This window comes from Salmo salar, chromosome 28 (assembly GCF_965601325.2).
Source record: "Salmo salar chromosome 28, fSalSal1, whole genome shotgun sequence".
NCBI classification, from domain to species: domain Eukaryota; kingdom Metazoa; phylum Chordata; class Actinopteri; order Salmoniformes; family Salmonidae; genus Salmo; species Salmo salar.
In genome coordinates this window covers 15,785,155-15,799,513 of record NC_138318.1, presented here as the reverse complement: position 1 = coordinate 15,799,513, position 14,359 = coordinate 15,785,155, and the positions used below count along the sequence as shown (strand labels likewise).

Here is a 14,359-nt window from a genome sequence, read left to right as displayed (position 1 = left end):
ATAATCCTACTATTAAAATTATGGACTGATCATTTCTTTGTAAGTGGGCAAACGTACAAAATCAGCAGGGGATCAAATACTTTTTTCCCTCACTGTAAGTGGTTCAGCTCTGAAATCAGCTGCCAGATATAAAAAGCAGGGATCAAGAAAATCAGGACCTGCAGGCTTTCTCTGATCTAAGGATTTCAGGGCTTTATGCATCTCCTTCTCTGAGAATGGCAAAAAGCTAAACGTTTGACCAACTCTCACTGGTTCATCCACACAGGATTGTACAGAGATAGAGGACTCTGAATCAAACAGCCTACCAGATGATACAAAGTGCTCATTGAAACAATTCAGCATTTCAGTTTTGTCATATACAGTCCTTCAATACAGATGACGGTAATTCATTAACATTACGGTTTCCAGACATAACCTGAATGACCCTAGAATGTTTTAGAAGGATATTAAAGTTTATCAGTGGTAACAGACATAAAATATTCAGACTTGGCCTTCCTGAGAAGAATAGAACTAACTGCCTAAAAATAAGCTAATCAGCATCAGAACATGATTTCCTTGCTTTATCCCAGGCTAGATTACGTTTGTGAATAATACAAGACAGCTCAGAAGAAAACCATGGATTATCCCGCCCTTTAACCCCGAACCTGCAGAATGGGGCATGTTTGTTTACTATTTGGAAAAAAACATCATGAATGAATTTCCAGGTAGTTTCCACATCAGGAATGAGCTCAATCTTGCTCCAGTCAAAATTAAACAAATCATGGAAGAGAGCCTGCTCATAAAAACTCTTCAAATGTCTCTTATGAGTAAAGCGTCGGTTTGTCTTAGTATTTCTAACAGCAACAACAACACAATGGTCACTTAAATATTCTACGGATGTTGTTTTTTTGTAATGATTTATGTGGACATTTGTGAATATCAAATCGGAGTAGATTTCTCTGGACATTTGAGATTTGGGCGAGTGGGTGAGTTAATCAACTGGGTAAGATTCATAGAATTACAAAACATTTTTAAATCATCAGACACCGGCTTTAACCAACACCAGTTGAGATCACCAATCAAGATCATTGCACTGTAAATAAGTTTAGACGTAAGGTGCATCAGAGAAGACAATGCATCACCAAGAGCAGAGGGGGGTCTATAACAGCCAATCGCAGTTATAGAGGGACCCTTTGAAACCTCAATATACAAAGCAAGAAATTCCAACTGTTAAAACTAGAGCTGACGTGATTCCTTATTCCAAATACCAAAGAGGTATGTCGGTTCTACATCATACATTTCTATCTGAACGGTGGCCAATGTTGTGTCCTGCTATGGCCCTGGTTTGGGACAGATATTACTGATTGGTATCAGTAATTGGACCGTGCTCCCACCCATCCAGGACATCTATTTGAAACAGCATCAAGGACCCCACACACCCCAGCCATGAGCTGTTCGCTCCCTTACCGTTGGGCAGATAGTATCAGACTGCTGAACAGTTGACCTGGACTGACCACCTGCTCTGATTCTTTACACACACACACACACACACACACACACACACACACACACACACACACACACATTCATGCTACACCCACCACAACTGCTGCTACCAGACTCCTATTATACTGCTCAGTTTATACGCTGCCCCCCCCCCCCCCCCCCCCAATACACTTGTAAATAAATATTGGCCTATAAATTGTGCCATCCTGTGTTAGGATGTCTCTGCATCCGGGGGGGGGGGTTCTACTAAGCTATATGTAATTGTTTTAAGAAGGTCATACCAAGGATCATGTTGCTATTTGATTTGGAGTTTTAAGACTCTTGAAGTAGAAAAAATATATATTTGGCCTTACTGCTATTAGCCCATACAAACACATTGAATAACACATTCACTACATGGAACAATAGTCTGTTTGTTCTGAAGTTTCTATCCTATATTTGAGATACTCATTTTTTTTGTTTTACTTGTATTAAACACCTTATTTTTGTCACTTAACAGTCTCCATATACATACTTCCATAAAACAAATTGACTGGGGACCTTCAGACGAGTCTTGTAAGGCCTGTGAGCATTCCTAGAGCAAAACAACCGACATGTTCGTGAGAGTCTCACCTTTACACAGAAGGCTACAGACAGAAGTTGGCAGATCTGCTGCACCGACTTCAGACGAATCCCAATACACATGTGGGAGTCGGAGAACACCAGCGTGTTCGTGAGTCTCATCTTTCCATAGAGCGGTCATCATAGTTTGAAGGCCAAACCGTTCAGACGCTAAAGACGATTTTGTGAGAAGACTGCTTGTCGGGATGTCTCATGGTCTGACAAACACCGCTCTAGCTTTGTTACCTTTCACCGCAGATGCGGAAGTGTTGCATAGGCGGATGCGGTGGATTGAGATGCCTCCAATGGAAAAAATAAAATAAAATCACTCTTAAACCTACTTTTTAAAAAAAAATGTATGCAGATTTTTTAAAATGATGCTAATTAGATCGACCATAGAGGGTTTTAACTGCTAGGCTACCTGCCTCCACTTTCTGAAGGCACTGTATGTATGAAAAGTGTTTGTTCAAATCAAAAGGGGTGCGGTCAAAAAGTGGTTGAAATAAAATGGAATGACTAGGGTTGCAAAAGGAGGGTATATTACTGGAAATTTTACCAGTAAACTACCCAAATTTGGGTACTTAAGATTATCACAGGTGTCTGCAATTCTCTGGCCCTCTGTGGCGTTACCACATTTAAAATATCTGAAATCATTAAATAAGATTATTTAAAAATAGAAACGTTTGAATGACAAAGCTGTAAAACATTATCCTAAATATAAACCATAACCCTAGTAAATACCAATTTGTGTTTTAATGAGGGTTTAAGCATGAAATATCAAATTTCCCCCACCAAAAATTACAATTTATTTACTATCTCTATGTAATTGTTGTCGATGTTTTGGCATCAAACGGGTGGCAGTTGTGGAAACAAAATTCAATAGTTGGATGAGTTGAGGTGATTGAAAATAATGCCATTGTTGATTTAGATGCTTTTTTCATTAATTTTCTCTTGAACCATATAGTCTTATCTACTAGAAACTTGTGCACATAGATCTTTTTTTAATTTTTTTTATATACATTTTTTCAAAGTTATTCAAAGTATAAATTACCTAAATTACAATAGATTGCCATAGATTTTCTGTTTATTACCCAAATTACTGAAGATTCCTGTGACTTCCGCAAATTACCGGTTGCTTTGCAACCCTTGGAATGACCCTATAACCGTTTTTTTTTTTAGGGATCTTTCCCCTCATTAACCATGTTCTGTTTGACTGAGATCACACATCTGACTGTTTTCTCTTTCAGTTGGCAGATTGGAGGAACGAGAAGCCGAGCTGAAGAAAGAGTACAATGCCCTCCACCAGAGACACACAGAGGTATGGGGGGAAGAGAGAGAGTGTTTTTTTTGTATTTAAGTGCGTGTTGGGACTGTTCCTTTGTAGGCCTACTGGGCAAACTATACTAAACAAAAATATAAACGCAACATGTAAAGTGTTGGTTTCATGAGCTGGAAAAGAAAATCCCAGAAACTTTCCAAAAGCTTATTTCTATCAAATTTTGGGCACAAATTTGTTTACATTCCTGTTAGTGATCATCTCTCCTTTACAAAGATAATCCATCCACCTGACAGGTGTGGCATATCAAGAAGCTAATTAAACAGCATGATCATTACACAGGTGTAACTTGTGCTGGGGACAATAAAAGGCCACTCTAAAATGTGCTGTGTTGTCACACAACACAACGCCACAGATGTTTTGAGGGAGAGTGCAATTGGCATGCTAACTGCATCAATGCCACCACAGCTGTTGACAGAGAATTTAATGTTAATTTCTCTACCGTAAGCCGCCTCCAACGTTGTTTTAGAGAATTTGACAGTACGTCCAACTGCCCTCACAACCGCAGACCACGTGTAACAACGCCAGCCCAGGACCTCCACATCCAGCTTCTGCACCTGTGCCCCTGCCCAGTCATGTGAAATCCATAGATTAGGCCCTAATGAATTTATTTCAATTGACTGATTTTAAATGTACTGTAACTCAGTAAAATTGTTTCATGTTGCATTTATATTTTTGTTCAGTAGAAATCAAGTAAAACTCAGGGCTTCCCGAGTGGCACAGCGGTCTAAGGCACTGCATCGCAGTGCTTGAGGCGTCACTACAGACCCGGGTTGGATCCCAGGCTGTGTCATAACCGGCCGTGACCAGGAGTCCCATAGGGGGGCGCACAATTGGCCAAGCGTCATCCGGGATAGGGAAGGGTTTGGCCTGGGGGGCTTTACTGGCTCCTTGTGGCGGACCGGGCACCTGCAGGCTGACTTTGATCGTTAGTTGAACGGTGTTTCCTCCAATACATTGGTGCAGCTGGGTTAAGTGGGCGGGTGTTAAGAAGCTCGGTTTGGCGAGTCATGTTTCAGATGCATGACTCGACCTTCGCCTCCCGAGCCCGTTGGGGAGTTGCAGCGATGAGACAAGATCGCAATTGAATATCACAAAATTGGAGGTAAAAAAAAGACAAACTCTGGTATTGGTAAGTGTTTGACATTTGTCAAACAGAATGATGCTGTTGGAGTCATGCGCTGCCACGCATTCGTGGGTGAACAGGGATTTGAAGACACACACACACACACACACACACACACGCACCTGGATGGCAGGTTGCCTGGGCAGCAGGTAGCCTAGCGGTTAAGAGGGTTGGGTCTGCTAAATGGCTACTATGTATGTATGTATGTATGCATGTATGTTTTAGACATAGGTCGGCAGACTAGTGGATCCCATTGATGTTTGACCGACAGTGAACCAAGACAAGATGCTATTTCCAGCTTACATTCAGGGAATTCACACTACTACGGAGGGAGGGAGGGAGGGATGGAGAATGCAAGATGCGGGAAGGAGAAAGAGGGAGTTAGAATTGGGTCAGCTTAAGGAGATTGGAGCAATTTTCCCAATATTAAGTATGTTGTCAAGTTGCCTCAACTCAGTCTGCCTAAAGTCTGTTCTCTAATCTATTACTAACACATTGGCCCAGACGCCAAAACAAACAAGCCTGCGTAGAGACCATGACATTTTAAATATGGACGGAAATGGGATTTTAGAAGCTCACACAAACGCACGGTGACAGCTGAATATCCCACAGGCCGGGAGGCTGTCTGTTCCAGCTGTACATCGACACAAAAAACCTCATCTAAGAAACAGCAGGCATCATGGCCATGTTCAAATAATTATTTGAATAGGACCACTCCCTGTCCACGCTAACCCCCCCCCATCTCCCTGTGTGGTATGTCCCATGCAGATGATCCACAGCTACATGGAGCACTTGGAACGTACCAAACACCAGCAGCACGCGGCGGTGCAGGAGGTGCCTACAGACACAAGCACAGGCAGATCCCGGTAAGATCATACAACTATTCAAGTCCCATACGGAGATCACTGCGTGGAGAGTATCTGAAGTTGTACACAAACACTCTCATATAACAGTGCTTCCTTAATGGTGTATTAATAGTGTCTCGTGGCCAGTTCATCCTGGGTACTGTGTAGGTGTTTTTGTATTTTATTATACAGTATGGCACGCTAACATTCGTCCACTTAGTTGGCTCCTCACCCTGGCTCAGTGTGTTTGTGAGCGAGTACGTTGATTTGAAGTGCTTCTGCGCCACTCCTGCGCTCTCTGCTCTCCATAGGCACGATTTCCTTTTAGCTCAGAAACCTGACAGAAGATGAGAGATGTGAGGTAGGCATGAGGGGCTGGGCAGAGGCAAGGGAAAGGGGGGAGGAGAGGAGGCGAAAGGGATGGAAAAAAGAGGACGGTGGTAGGAGGAGGGGAGGAACTTTTAGGGGATATGAGTTGAAGTGGGGGGAGGAGATTGGGATAGATATTGAGTGGGATTATGCCATGGGATCAGCTGTATATAAATCAGAGGTTTGGCAGCAGTCAGTGGTCAGCTGCAGTAATCCCACAGTGTGATGGAGATGAGTGATTCAGCGCTGTAGTGTTTTACTGATCAGATTAGTGAGTGAAACAGCAGTAAAAAGAGATCATGGTCCTGCTAGGCAAACCTTCATTTTGAACAGTCCAGAGAGTGCTGTTAGTTTCACTAGTACATCAGATCAAAGCAGTTTGTGTAGCTTTTTAGATTTAAACAGCATTTGCGTTTGTGTTCACTAGGAACTCATTTGTGATTTCTGTGTTTTTTCCTAACAGAAGTGTGGTACATTTATTAGCTTTGTGTGTGTATCAGCAGCCCTCTACAGTCACTCAGTAGCAGCAGACACTGTCAGTTCCCACAGGGTTTTCCTCCTCCCAGTCTCTCCATGGCTCAGCCAATCAGCATCGAGCTGAGGGGAGGCATATGTTACCAGCTCTGATGCTGCCTCAGCATCCGATAGGGGGAGGGGAGAGAAAGGGAGGGTGAGAGTGACGGCGACAATTCTAGACTGCTCAGCGACATCAGTGTCGCAGTTTAGGAAAGAAAGAGCATCGTCTGCCAGAAAGAGGATACAATACATCAAGCAAAGTGAGGCGAGGAGAAGGCTGCTGCAAGGCCAGTGTCCACCCTCTCTCTCTCTCTCTCTCTCTCTCTCTCTCTCCGGATGATGTCACAGCAGTATTGAACTGAAGCCGGCATCACTCTACAGTAGCAGCTGCTGCTCTGTCTCTCTCTGCCACCTCTGCTGCTGCTCATGGGATTACTGCTGTTGTTGTTTCTGTGGCAGTCGCTCGTTGGTCCGCTGGTCTGAACACACACCACGCCACACACTACTCTCCAGCCTGAGTTCCAGATCTCCTGTACCTGAGCATTCTTCTCTTCAACACACGGCAACAGAGTGTGTATGTGAGGAGTACTTTGTCGACAGAGGGAGGAGTATACTCTAGTTCGCGTCGTCATCCAAGGGACAGTTTGTAAAAGCCCCAGAGGCGTGTGTTTTAACCACCTGGCGGTCGCCCCCCTCCCCTGGCCCCGGCAGTGAGAGGCGCTGGGCCATGTTCAGGGGGGGTCATGAGCCCGAGGTGTATGCTGCTGTTTGTCTTTGGCTTTGTTGGGGGCGCCGTTGTTATTAACTCTGCCGTGCTGGTCTCTCTGTCTGTCCTGCTGCTGGTGCACTACTCTGTCTCCACTGGCCTCCCTGCCCTGCCCACCCTGCCACGACCCAGCAGGTAGTGTGTGTGTGTGTGGAGAATGAATCACAGCCTACTGTAAGTCACCCCCACTCCTGCAGGTAACTCTCTGTGAAAGGGATGGGTGTGTTTGTTTACCTCCTTTCTCTCTTCTACATGTCCTCTTCTCCAGTCTCTTCTTTCTCTCTCCTCCTACATCTCTCATTTCCTCCTTTCTTCACTCTTTCCAATCTCTGCTTCAATCACTTGTTATTTTATATGGTTGCTTACCCCTCCGATTGACTCTGTCTCATCCCTCTTCCCCTTGCTTGTTTACTTGCTGTGGGGTAAAGCCCAGTTGCCATGCTTTTAACATGTGGTTACCATGCTGTTGCTGTGTTGGAGACAGACAGCCAGGCAGTATGGTTCTGCAGGTTGAAAGCAGGTTAGGAGAAAGAGCCTTCTCAGCCAGTAAATCACAGCAATACTCATATCCATGATAACATGACATCTTATTTGCTTTCATTTATCCTTTATTTATGCTGTTGTTCCCATTGAGGGGGAAAAATATCCTATACCAGAGGGACCTGTCAATGCTTTATGCTATTTTTGGTTATTTAAAAAAAATAGTTGATTTTAGTTCAGCTATCATCCAATTTATGTCAAAATGGCAGGCATTGACAGTGAACATTGTTGCCCTAAGTTTGACCTCTGAGGCCTCTCCCTGTCTCTCTCTGTCCCTCTTGTGCAGTCTGTGCTCGGTCCGTCCGTCTGTCGCTCGCTCGGTCCGTCCGTCTGTCGCTCGCTCGGTCCGTCCGTCTGTCGCTCGCTCGGTCCGTCCGTCTGTCGCTCGCTCGGTCCGTCCGTCTGTCGCTCGCTCCGTCCGTCCGTCCGTCCGTTTGTCGCTCGCTCGCTCCGTCCGTTTGTCGCTCGCTCGCTCCGTCCGTCTGTCGCTCGCTCGCGTCCGTCTGTCGCTCGCTCCGTCCGTCTGTCGCTCGCTCGCTCCGTCCGTCTGTCGCTCGCTCGCTCCGTCCGTCTGTCGCTCGCTCGCTCCGTCCGTCGCTCGGTCCGTCCGTCTGTCGCTCGCTCGCTCCGTCCGTCTGTCGCTCGCTCGGTCCGTCCGTCTGTTTGTCGCTCGCTCCGTCTGTCGCTCGCTCCGTCTGTCGCTCGCTCGCTCCGTCCGTCTGTCGCTCGCTCGCTCCGTCTGTCGCTCGCTCCGTCCGTCTGTCGCTCGCTCGCTCCGTCCGTCTGTCGCTCCGTCCGTCCGTCCGTCGCTCGCTCGGTCCGTCCGTCGCTCCGTCTGTCGCTCGCTCCGTCCGTCTGTCGCTCGCTCGCTCCGTCCGTCTGTCGCTCCGTCCGTCCGTCGCTCGCTCGGTCCGTCCGTCGCTCCGTCCGTCTGTCGCTCGGTCCGTCCGTCTGTCGCTCGGTCCGTCCGTCTGTCGCTCGGTCCGTCCGTCTGTCGCTCGGTCCGTCCGTCTGTCGCTCGGTCCGTCCGTCTGTCGCTCGGTCCGTCTGTCGCTCGGTCCGTCTGTCGCTCGGTCCGTCTGTCGCTCGGTCCGTCTGTCGCTCGCTCGCTCGGTCCGTCTGTCGCTCGCTCGCTCGGTCCGTCTGTCGCTCGCTCGCTCGGTCCGTCTGTCGCTCGCTCGGTCCGTCTGTCGCTCGCTCGGTCCGTCTGTCGCTCGCTCGCTCGGTCCGTCTGTCGCTCGCTCGCTCGGTCCGTCCGTCCGTCGCTCGGTCCGTCCGTCTGTCGCTCGCTCGCTCCGTCCGTCTGTCGCTCGCTCGGTCCGTCCGTCTGTTTGTCGCTCGCTCCGTCTGTCGCTCGCTCCGTCTGTCGCTCGCTCGCTCCGTCCGTCTGTCGCTCGCTCCGTCCGTCTGTCGCTCGCTCGCTCCGTCCGTCTGTCGCTCCGTCCGTCCGTCCGTCGCTCGCTCGGTCCGTCCGTCGCTCCGTCTGTCGCTCGCTCCGTCCGTCTGTCGCTCGCTCGCTCCGTCCGTCTGTCGCTCCGTCCGTCCGTCGCTCGCTCGGTCCGTCCGTCGCTCCGTCCGTCTGTCGCTCGGTCCGTCCGTCTGTCGCTCGGTCCGTCCGTCTGTCGCTCGGTCCGTCCGTCCGTCTGTCGCTCGGTCCGTCCGTCTGTCGCTCGGTCCGTCCGTCTGTCGCTCGGTCCGTCTGTCGCTCGGTCCGTCTGTCGCTCGGTCCGTCTGTCGCTCGGTCCGTCTGTCGCTCGGTCCGTCTGTCGCTCGGTCCGTCTGTCGCTCGGTCCGTCTGTCGCTCGGTCCGTCTGTCGCTCGGTCCGTCTGTCGCTCGCTCGCTCGGTCCGTCTGTCGCTCGCTCGCTCGGTCCGTCTGTCGCTCGCTCGGTCCGTCTGTCGCTCGCTCGGTCCGTCTGTCGCTCGCTCGCTCGGTCCGTCTGTCGCTCGCTCGCTCGGTCCGTCTGTCGCTCGCTCGCTCGGTCCGTCTGTCGCTCGCTCGCTCCGTCTGTCGCTCGCTCGGTCCGTCTGTCGCTCGCTCGCTCGGTCCGTCTGTCGCTCGCTCGCTCGGTCCGTCTGTCGCTCGCTCGGTCCGTCTGTCGCTCGCTCGCTCGGTCCGTCTGTCGCTCGCTCGGTCCGTCTGTCGCTCGCTCGGTCCGTCTGTCGCTCGCTCGCTCGGTCCGTCTGTCGCTCGCTCGGTCCGTCTGTCGCTCGCTCGGTCCGTCTGTCGCTCGCTCGGTCCGTCTGTCGCTCGCTCGGTCCGTCTGTCGCTCGCTCGGTCCGTCTGTCGCTCGCTCGCTCGGTCCGTCTGTCGCTCGCTCGCTCGGTCCGTCTGTCGCTCGCTCGCTCGGTCCGTCGCTCGCTCGCTCGGTCCGTCGCTCGCTCGCTCGCTCGGTCCGTCGCTCGCTCGCTCGCTCGGTCCGTCCGTCGCTCGCTCGGTCCGTCCGTCGCTCGCTCGGTCCGTCCGTCTGTCGCTCGGTCCGTCTGTCGCTCGGTCCGTCTGTCGCTCGGTCCGTCTGTCGCTCGCTCGCTCCGTCCGTCTGTCGCTCGCTCGCTCCGTCTGTCGCTCGCTCCGTCTGTCGCTCGCTCCGTCCGTCTGTTGCTCGCTCGCTCCGTCCGTCTGTCGCTCCGTCCGTCCGTCCGTCGCTCGCTCGGTCCGTCCGTCGCTCCGTCCGTCTGTCGCTCGGTCCGTCCGTCTGTCGCTCGGTCCGTCCGTCTGTCGCTCGGTCCGTCTGTCGCTCGCTCGCTCGGTCCGTCTGTCGCTCGCTCGCTCGGTCCGTCTGTCGCTCGCTCGGTCCGTCTGTCGCTCGCTCGGTCCGTCTGTCGCTCGCTCGGTCCGTCTGTCGCTCGCTCGGTCCGTCTGTCGCTCGCTCGCTCGGTCCGTCGCTCGGTCGGTCCGTCTGTCGCTCGGTCCGTCTGTCGCTCGCTCGCTCGGTCCGTCTGTCGCTCGCTCGCTCGGTCCGTCTGTCGCTCGCTCGCTCGGTCCGTCTGTCGCTCGCTCGCTCGGTCCGTCTGTCGCTCGCTCGCTCGGTCCGTCTGTCGCTCGCTCGCTCGGTCCGTCTGTCGCTCGCTCGCTCGGTCCGTCTGTCGCTCGCTCGCTCGGTCCGTCTGTCGCTCGCTCGCTCGGTCCGTCTGTCGCTCGCTCGCTCGGTCCGTCTGTCGCTCGCTCGCTCGGTCCGTCTGTCGCTCGCTCGCTCGGTCCGTCTGTCGCTCGCTCGCTCGGTCCGTCTGTCGCTCGCTCGCTCGGTCCGTCGCTCGGTCGGTCCGTCTGTCGCTCGCTCGCTCGGTCCGTCTGTCGCTCGCTCGCTCGGTCCGTCTGTCGCTCGCTCGCTCGGTCCGTCTGTCGCTCGCTCGGTCCGTCTGTCGCTCGCTCGGTCCGTCTGTCGCTCGCTCGGTCCGTCTGTCGCTCGCTCGCTCGGTCCGTCTGTCGCTCGCTCGCTCGGTCCGTCTGTCGCTCGCTCGGTCCGTCTGTCGCTCGCTCGCTCGGTCCGTCTGTCGCTCGCTCGCTCGGTCCGTCTGTCGCTCGCTCGGTCCGTCTGTCGCTCGCTCGGTCCGTCTGTCGCTCGCTCGGTCCGTCTGTCGCTCGCTCGGTCCGTCTGTCGCTCGCTCGCTCGGTCCGTCTGTCGCTCGCTCGGTCCGTCTGTCGCTCGGTCCGTCCGTCCGTCTGTCGCTCGGTCCGTCCGTCGCTCGCTCGGTCCGTCCGTCTGTCGCTCGGTCCGTCTGTCGCTCGCTCGGTCCGTCTGTCGCTCGCTCGGTCCGTCTGTCGCTCGCTCGCTCGGTCCGTCGCTCGGTCGGTCCGTCTTTCGCTCGCTCGCTCGGTCCGTCTGTCGCTCGCTCGCTCGGTCCGTCTGTCGCTCGCTCGGTCCGTCTGTCGCTCGCTCGCTCGGTCCGTCTGTCGCTCGCTCGGTCCGTCTGTCGCTCGCTCGGTCCGTCTGTCGCTCGCTCGGTCCGTCTGTCGCTCGCTCGCTCGGTCCGTCTGTCGCTCGCTCGGTCCGTCTGTCGCTCGCTCGCTCGGTCCGTCCGTCCGTCTGTCGCTCGGTCCGTCCGTCCGTCTGTCGCTCGGTCCGTCCGTCCGTCTGTCGCTCGGTCCGTCCGTCTGTCGCTCGGTCCGTCTGTCGCTCGGTCCGTCTGTCGCTCGGTCCGTCTGTCGCTCGGTCCGTCTGTCGCTCGGTCCGTCTGTCGCTCGGTCCGTCTGTCGCTCGGTCCGTCTGTCGCTCGGTCCGTCTGTCGCTCGCTCGCTCGGTCCGTCTGTCGCTCGGTCCGTCCGTCTGTCGCTCGCTCGCTCGGTCCGTCTGTCGCTCGCTCGGTCCGTCTGTCGCTCGCTCGCTCGGTCCGTCTGTCGCTCGCTCGCTCGGTCCGTCTGTCGCTCGCTCGGTCCGTCTGTCGCTCGCTCGCTCGGTCGGTCGGTCTGTCGCTCGGTCCGTCTGTCGCTCGCTCGGTCCGTCTGTCGCTCGCTCGGTCCGTCTGTCGCTCGCTCGCTCGCTCGGTCCGTCTGTCGCTCGGTCCGTCTGTCGCTCGCTCGCTCGGTCCGTCTGTCGCTCGCTCGGTCCGTCTGTCGCTCGCTCGCTCGGTCCGTCTGTCGCTCGCTCGCTCGGTCCGTCTGTCGCTCGCTCGGTCCGTCTGTCGCTCGCTCGCTCGGTCCGTCTGTCGCTCGCTCGCTCGGTCCGTCTGTCGCTCGCTCGCTCGGTCCGTCTGTCGCTCGCTCGCTCGGTCCGTCTGTCGCTCGCTCGCTCGGTCCGTCTGTCGCTCGCTCGCTCGGTCCGTCTGTCGCTCGCTCGGTCCGTCTGTCGCTCGCTCGCTCGGTCCGTCTGTCGCTCGCTCGGTCCGTCTGTCGCTCGCTCGCTCGGTCCGTCGCTCGCTCGGTCCGTCCGTCTGTCGCTCGGTCCGTCTGTCGCTCGGTCCGTCCGTCTGTCGCTCGCTCGCTCCGTCCGTCTGTCGCTTGGTCCGTCCGTCTGTCGCTCGCTCGGTCCGTCCATCCGTCTGTCGCTTGCTCGGTCCGTCTGTCTGTCGCTCGGTCCGTCCGGCCGTCTGTCGCTCCGTCCGTCTGTCGCTCGGTCCGTCCGTCTGTCGCTCGGTCTGTCGCTCGGTCTGTCGCTCGGTCTGTCGCTCGGTCTGTCGCTCGGTCCGTCGCTCGGTCCGTCGCTCGGTCCGTCGCTCGGTCCGTCGCTCGGTCCGTCGCTCGGTCCGTCGCTCGGTCCGTCGCTCTGTCGCTCGGTCCGTCGGTCGCTCGGTCGCTCGGTCCGTCTCTCGCTCGGTCCGTCTCTCGCTCGGTCGCTCGGTCCGTCGGTCGCTCGGTCCGTCTCTCGCTCGGTCGCTCGGTCCGTCTGTCGCTCGGTCCGTCTGTCGCTCGGTCCCTCGGTCTGTCTGTCCGTCGCTCGCTCGGTCCCTCGGTCTGTCTGTCTGTCCGTCTGTCTGTCCGTCGCTCGCTCGGTCCCTCTCTGTCTGTCTGTCTGTCCGTCGCTCGCTCGGTCCCTCGGTCTGTCTGGCTGTCCGTCGCTCGCTCGGTCCTTCTGTCCGTCGCTCGCTCGGTCCCTCGGTCTGTCTGTCTGTCCATCGCTCGCTCGGTCCCTCGGTCTGTCGCTCGCTCGGTCCCTCGGTCTGTCTGTCCTTCTGTCTGTCCGTCCGTCGCTCGCTCGGTCCCTCGGTCGGTCGGTCTGTCTGTCGCTCGCTCGCTCGGTCCGTCTGTCGCTCGCTCGGTCCGTCTGTCGCTCGGTCCGTCTGTCGCTCGCTCGCTCGGTCCGTCTGTCGCTCGCTCGCTCGGTCCGTCTGTCGCTCGCTCGCTCGGTCCGTCTGTCGCTCGCTCGCTCGGTCGGTCGGTCTGTCGCTCGCTCGCTCGGTCGGTCCGTCGCTCGCTCGGTCCGTCTGTCGCTCGCTCGCTCGCTCGGTCCGTCTGTCGCTCGGTCCGTCTGTCGCTCGCTCGCTCGCTCGGTCCGTCTGTCGCTCGCTCGGTCCGTCTGTCGCTCGCTCGCTCGGTCCGTCTGTCGCTCGCTCGCTCGGTCCGTCTGTCGCTTGCTCGGTCCGTCTGTCGCTCGCTCGCTCGGTCCGTCTGTCGCTCGCTCGGTCCGTCTGTCGCTCGCTCGGTCCGTCTGTCGCTCGCTCGCTCGGTCCGTCTGTCGCTCGCTCGGTCCTTCGCTCGCTCGGTCCGTCCGTCTGTCGCTCGGTCCGTCCGTCTGTCGCTCGCTCGGTCCGTCTGTTGCTCGGTCCGTCCGTCTGTCGCTCGCTCGGTCCGTCTGTCGCTCGGTCCGTCTGTCGCTCGGTCCGTCTGTCGCTCGGTCCGTCTGTCGCTCGGTCCGTCCGTCGCTCGGTCCGTCCGTCGCTCGGTCCGTCCGTCGCTCGCTCGGTCCGTCCGTCGCTCGGTCCGTCCCTCTGTCGCTCGCTCGGTCCGTCCGTCTGTCGCTCGGTCCGTCTGTCGCTCGGTCCGTCCGTCTGTCGCTCGCTCGCTCCGTCCGTCTGTCGCTCGGTCCGTCCGTCTGTCGCTCGCTCGGTCCGTCCGTCCGTCTGTCGCTTGCTCGGTCCGTCTGTCTGTCGCTCGGTCCGTCCGGCCGTCTGTCGCTCCGTCCGTCTGTCGCTCGGTCCGTCCGTCTGTCGCTCGGTCTGTCGCTCGGTCCGTCGCTCGGTCCGTCGCTCGGTCCGTCGCTCGGTCCGTCGCTCGGTCCGTCGCTCGGTCCGTCGCTCGGTCCGTCGGTCGCTCGGTCGCTCGGTCCGTCGCTCGGTCTGTCGGTCGCTCGGTCGCGTCGGTCTCGCTCGGGTCGCTCGGTCCGTCGGTCGCTCGGTCCG

The 14,359-nt window shown here is 55.9% G+C and overlaps 1 protein-coding gene across 4 annotated transcripts in view; it reads left to right on the top strand.

The window, feature by feature from the left end:
* LOC106589513 (C-Jun-amino-terminal kinase-interacting protein 4-like) overlaps positions 1–14,359 on the top strand; it is a 57,933-nt gene that overhangs the window by 18,968 nt on the left and 24,606 nt on the right. For 3 of the 4 annotated variants that reach the window (XM_082970492.1, XM_082970491.1, XM_082970490.1), the window contains exons 3-4: positions 3,333–3,403; positions 5,316–5,413. In XM_082970492.1, coding sequence (XP_082826618.1) covers positions 3,333–3,403; positions 5,316–5,413 — 169 coding nt within the window. Of the gene's footprint in view, positions 1–3,332; positions 3,404–5,315; positions 5,414–6,416; positions 7,179–14,359 lie in introns of those variants that run through there. The other variant, XM_082970493.1, reaches the window with a different exon arrangement.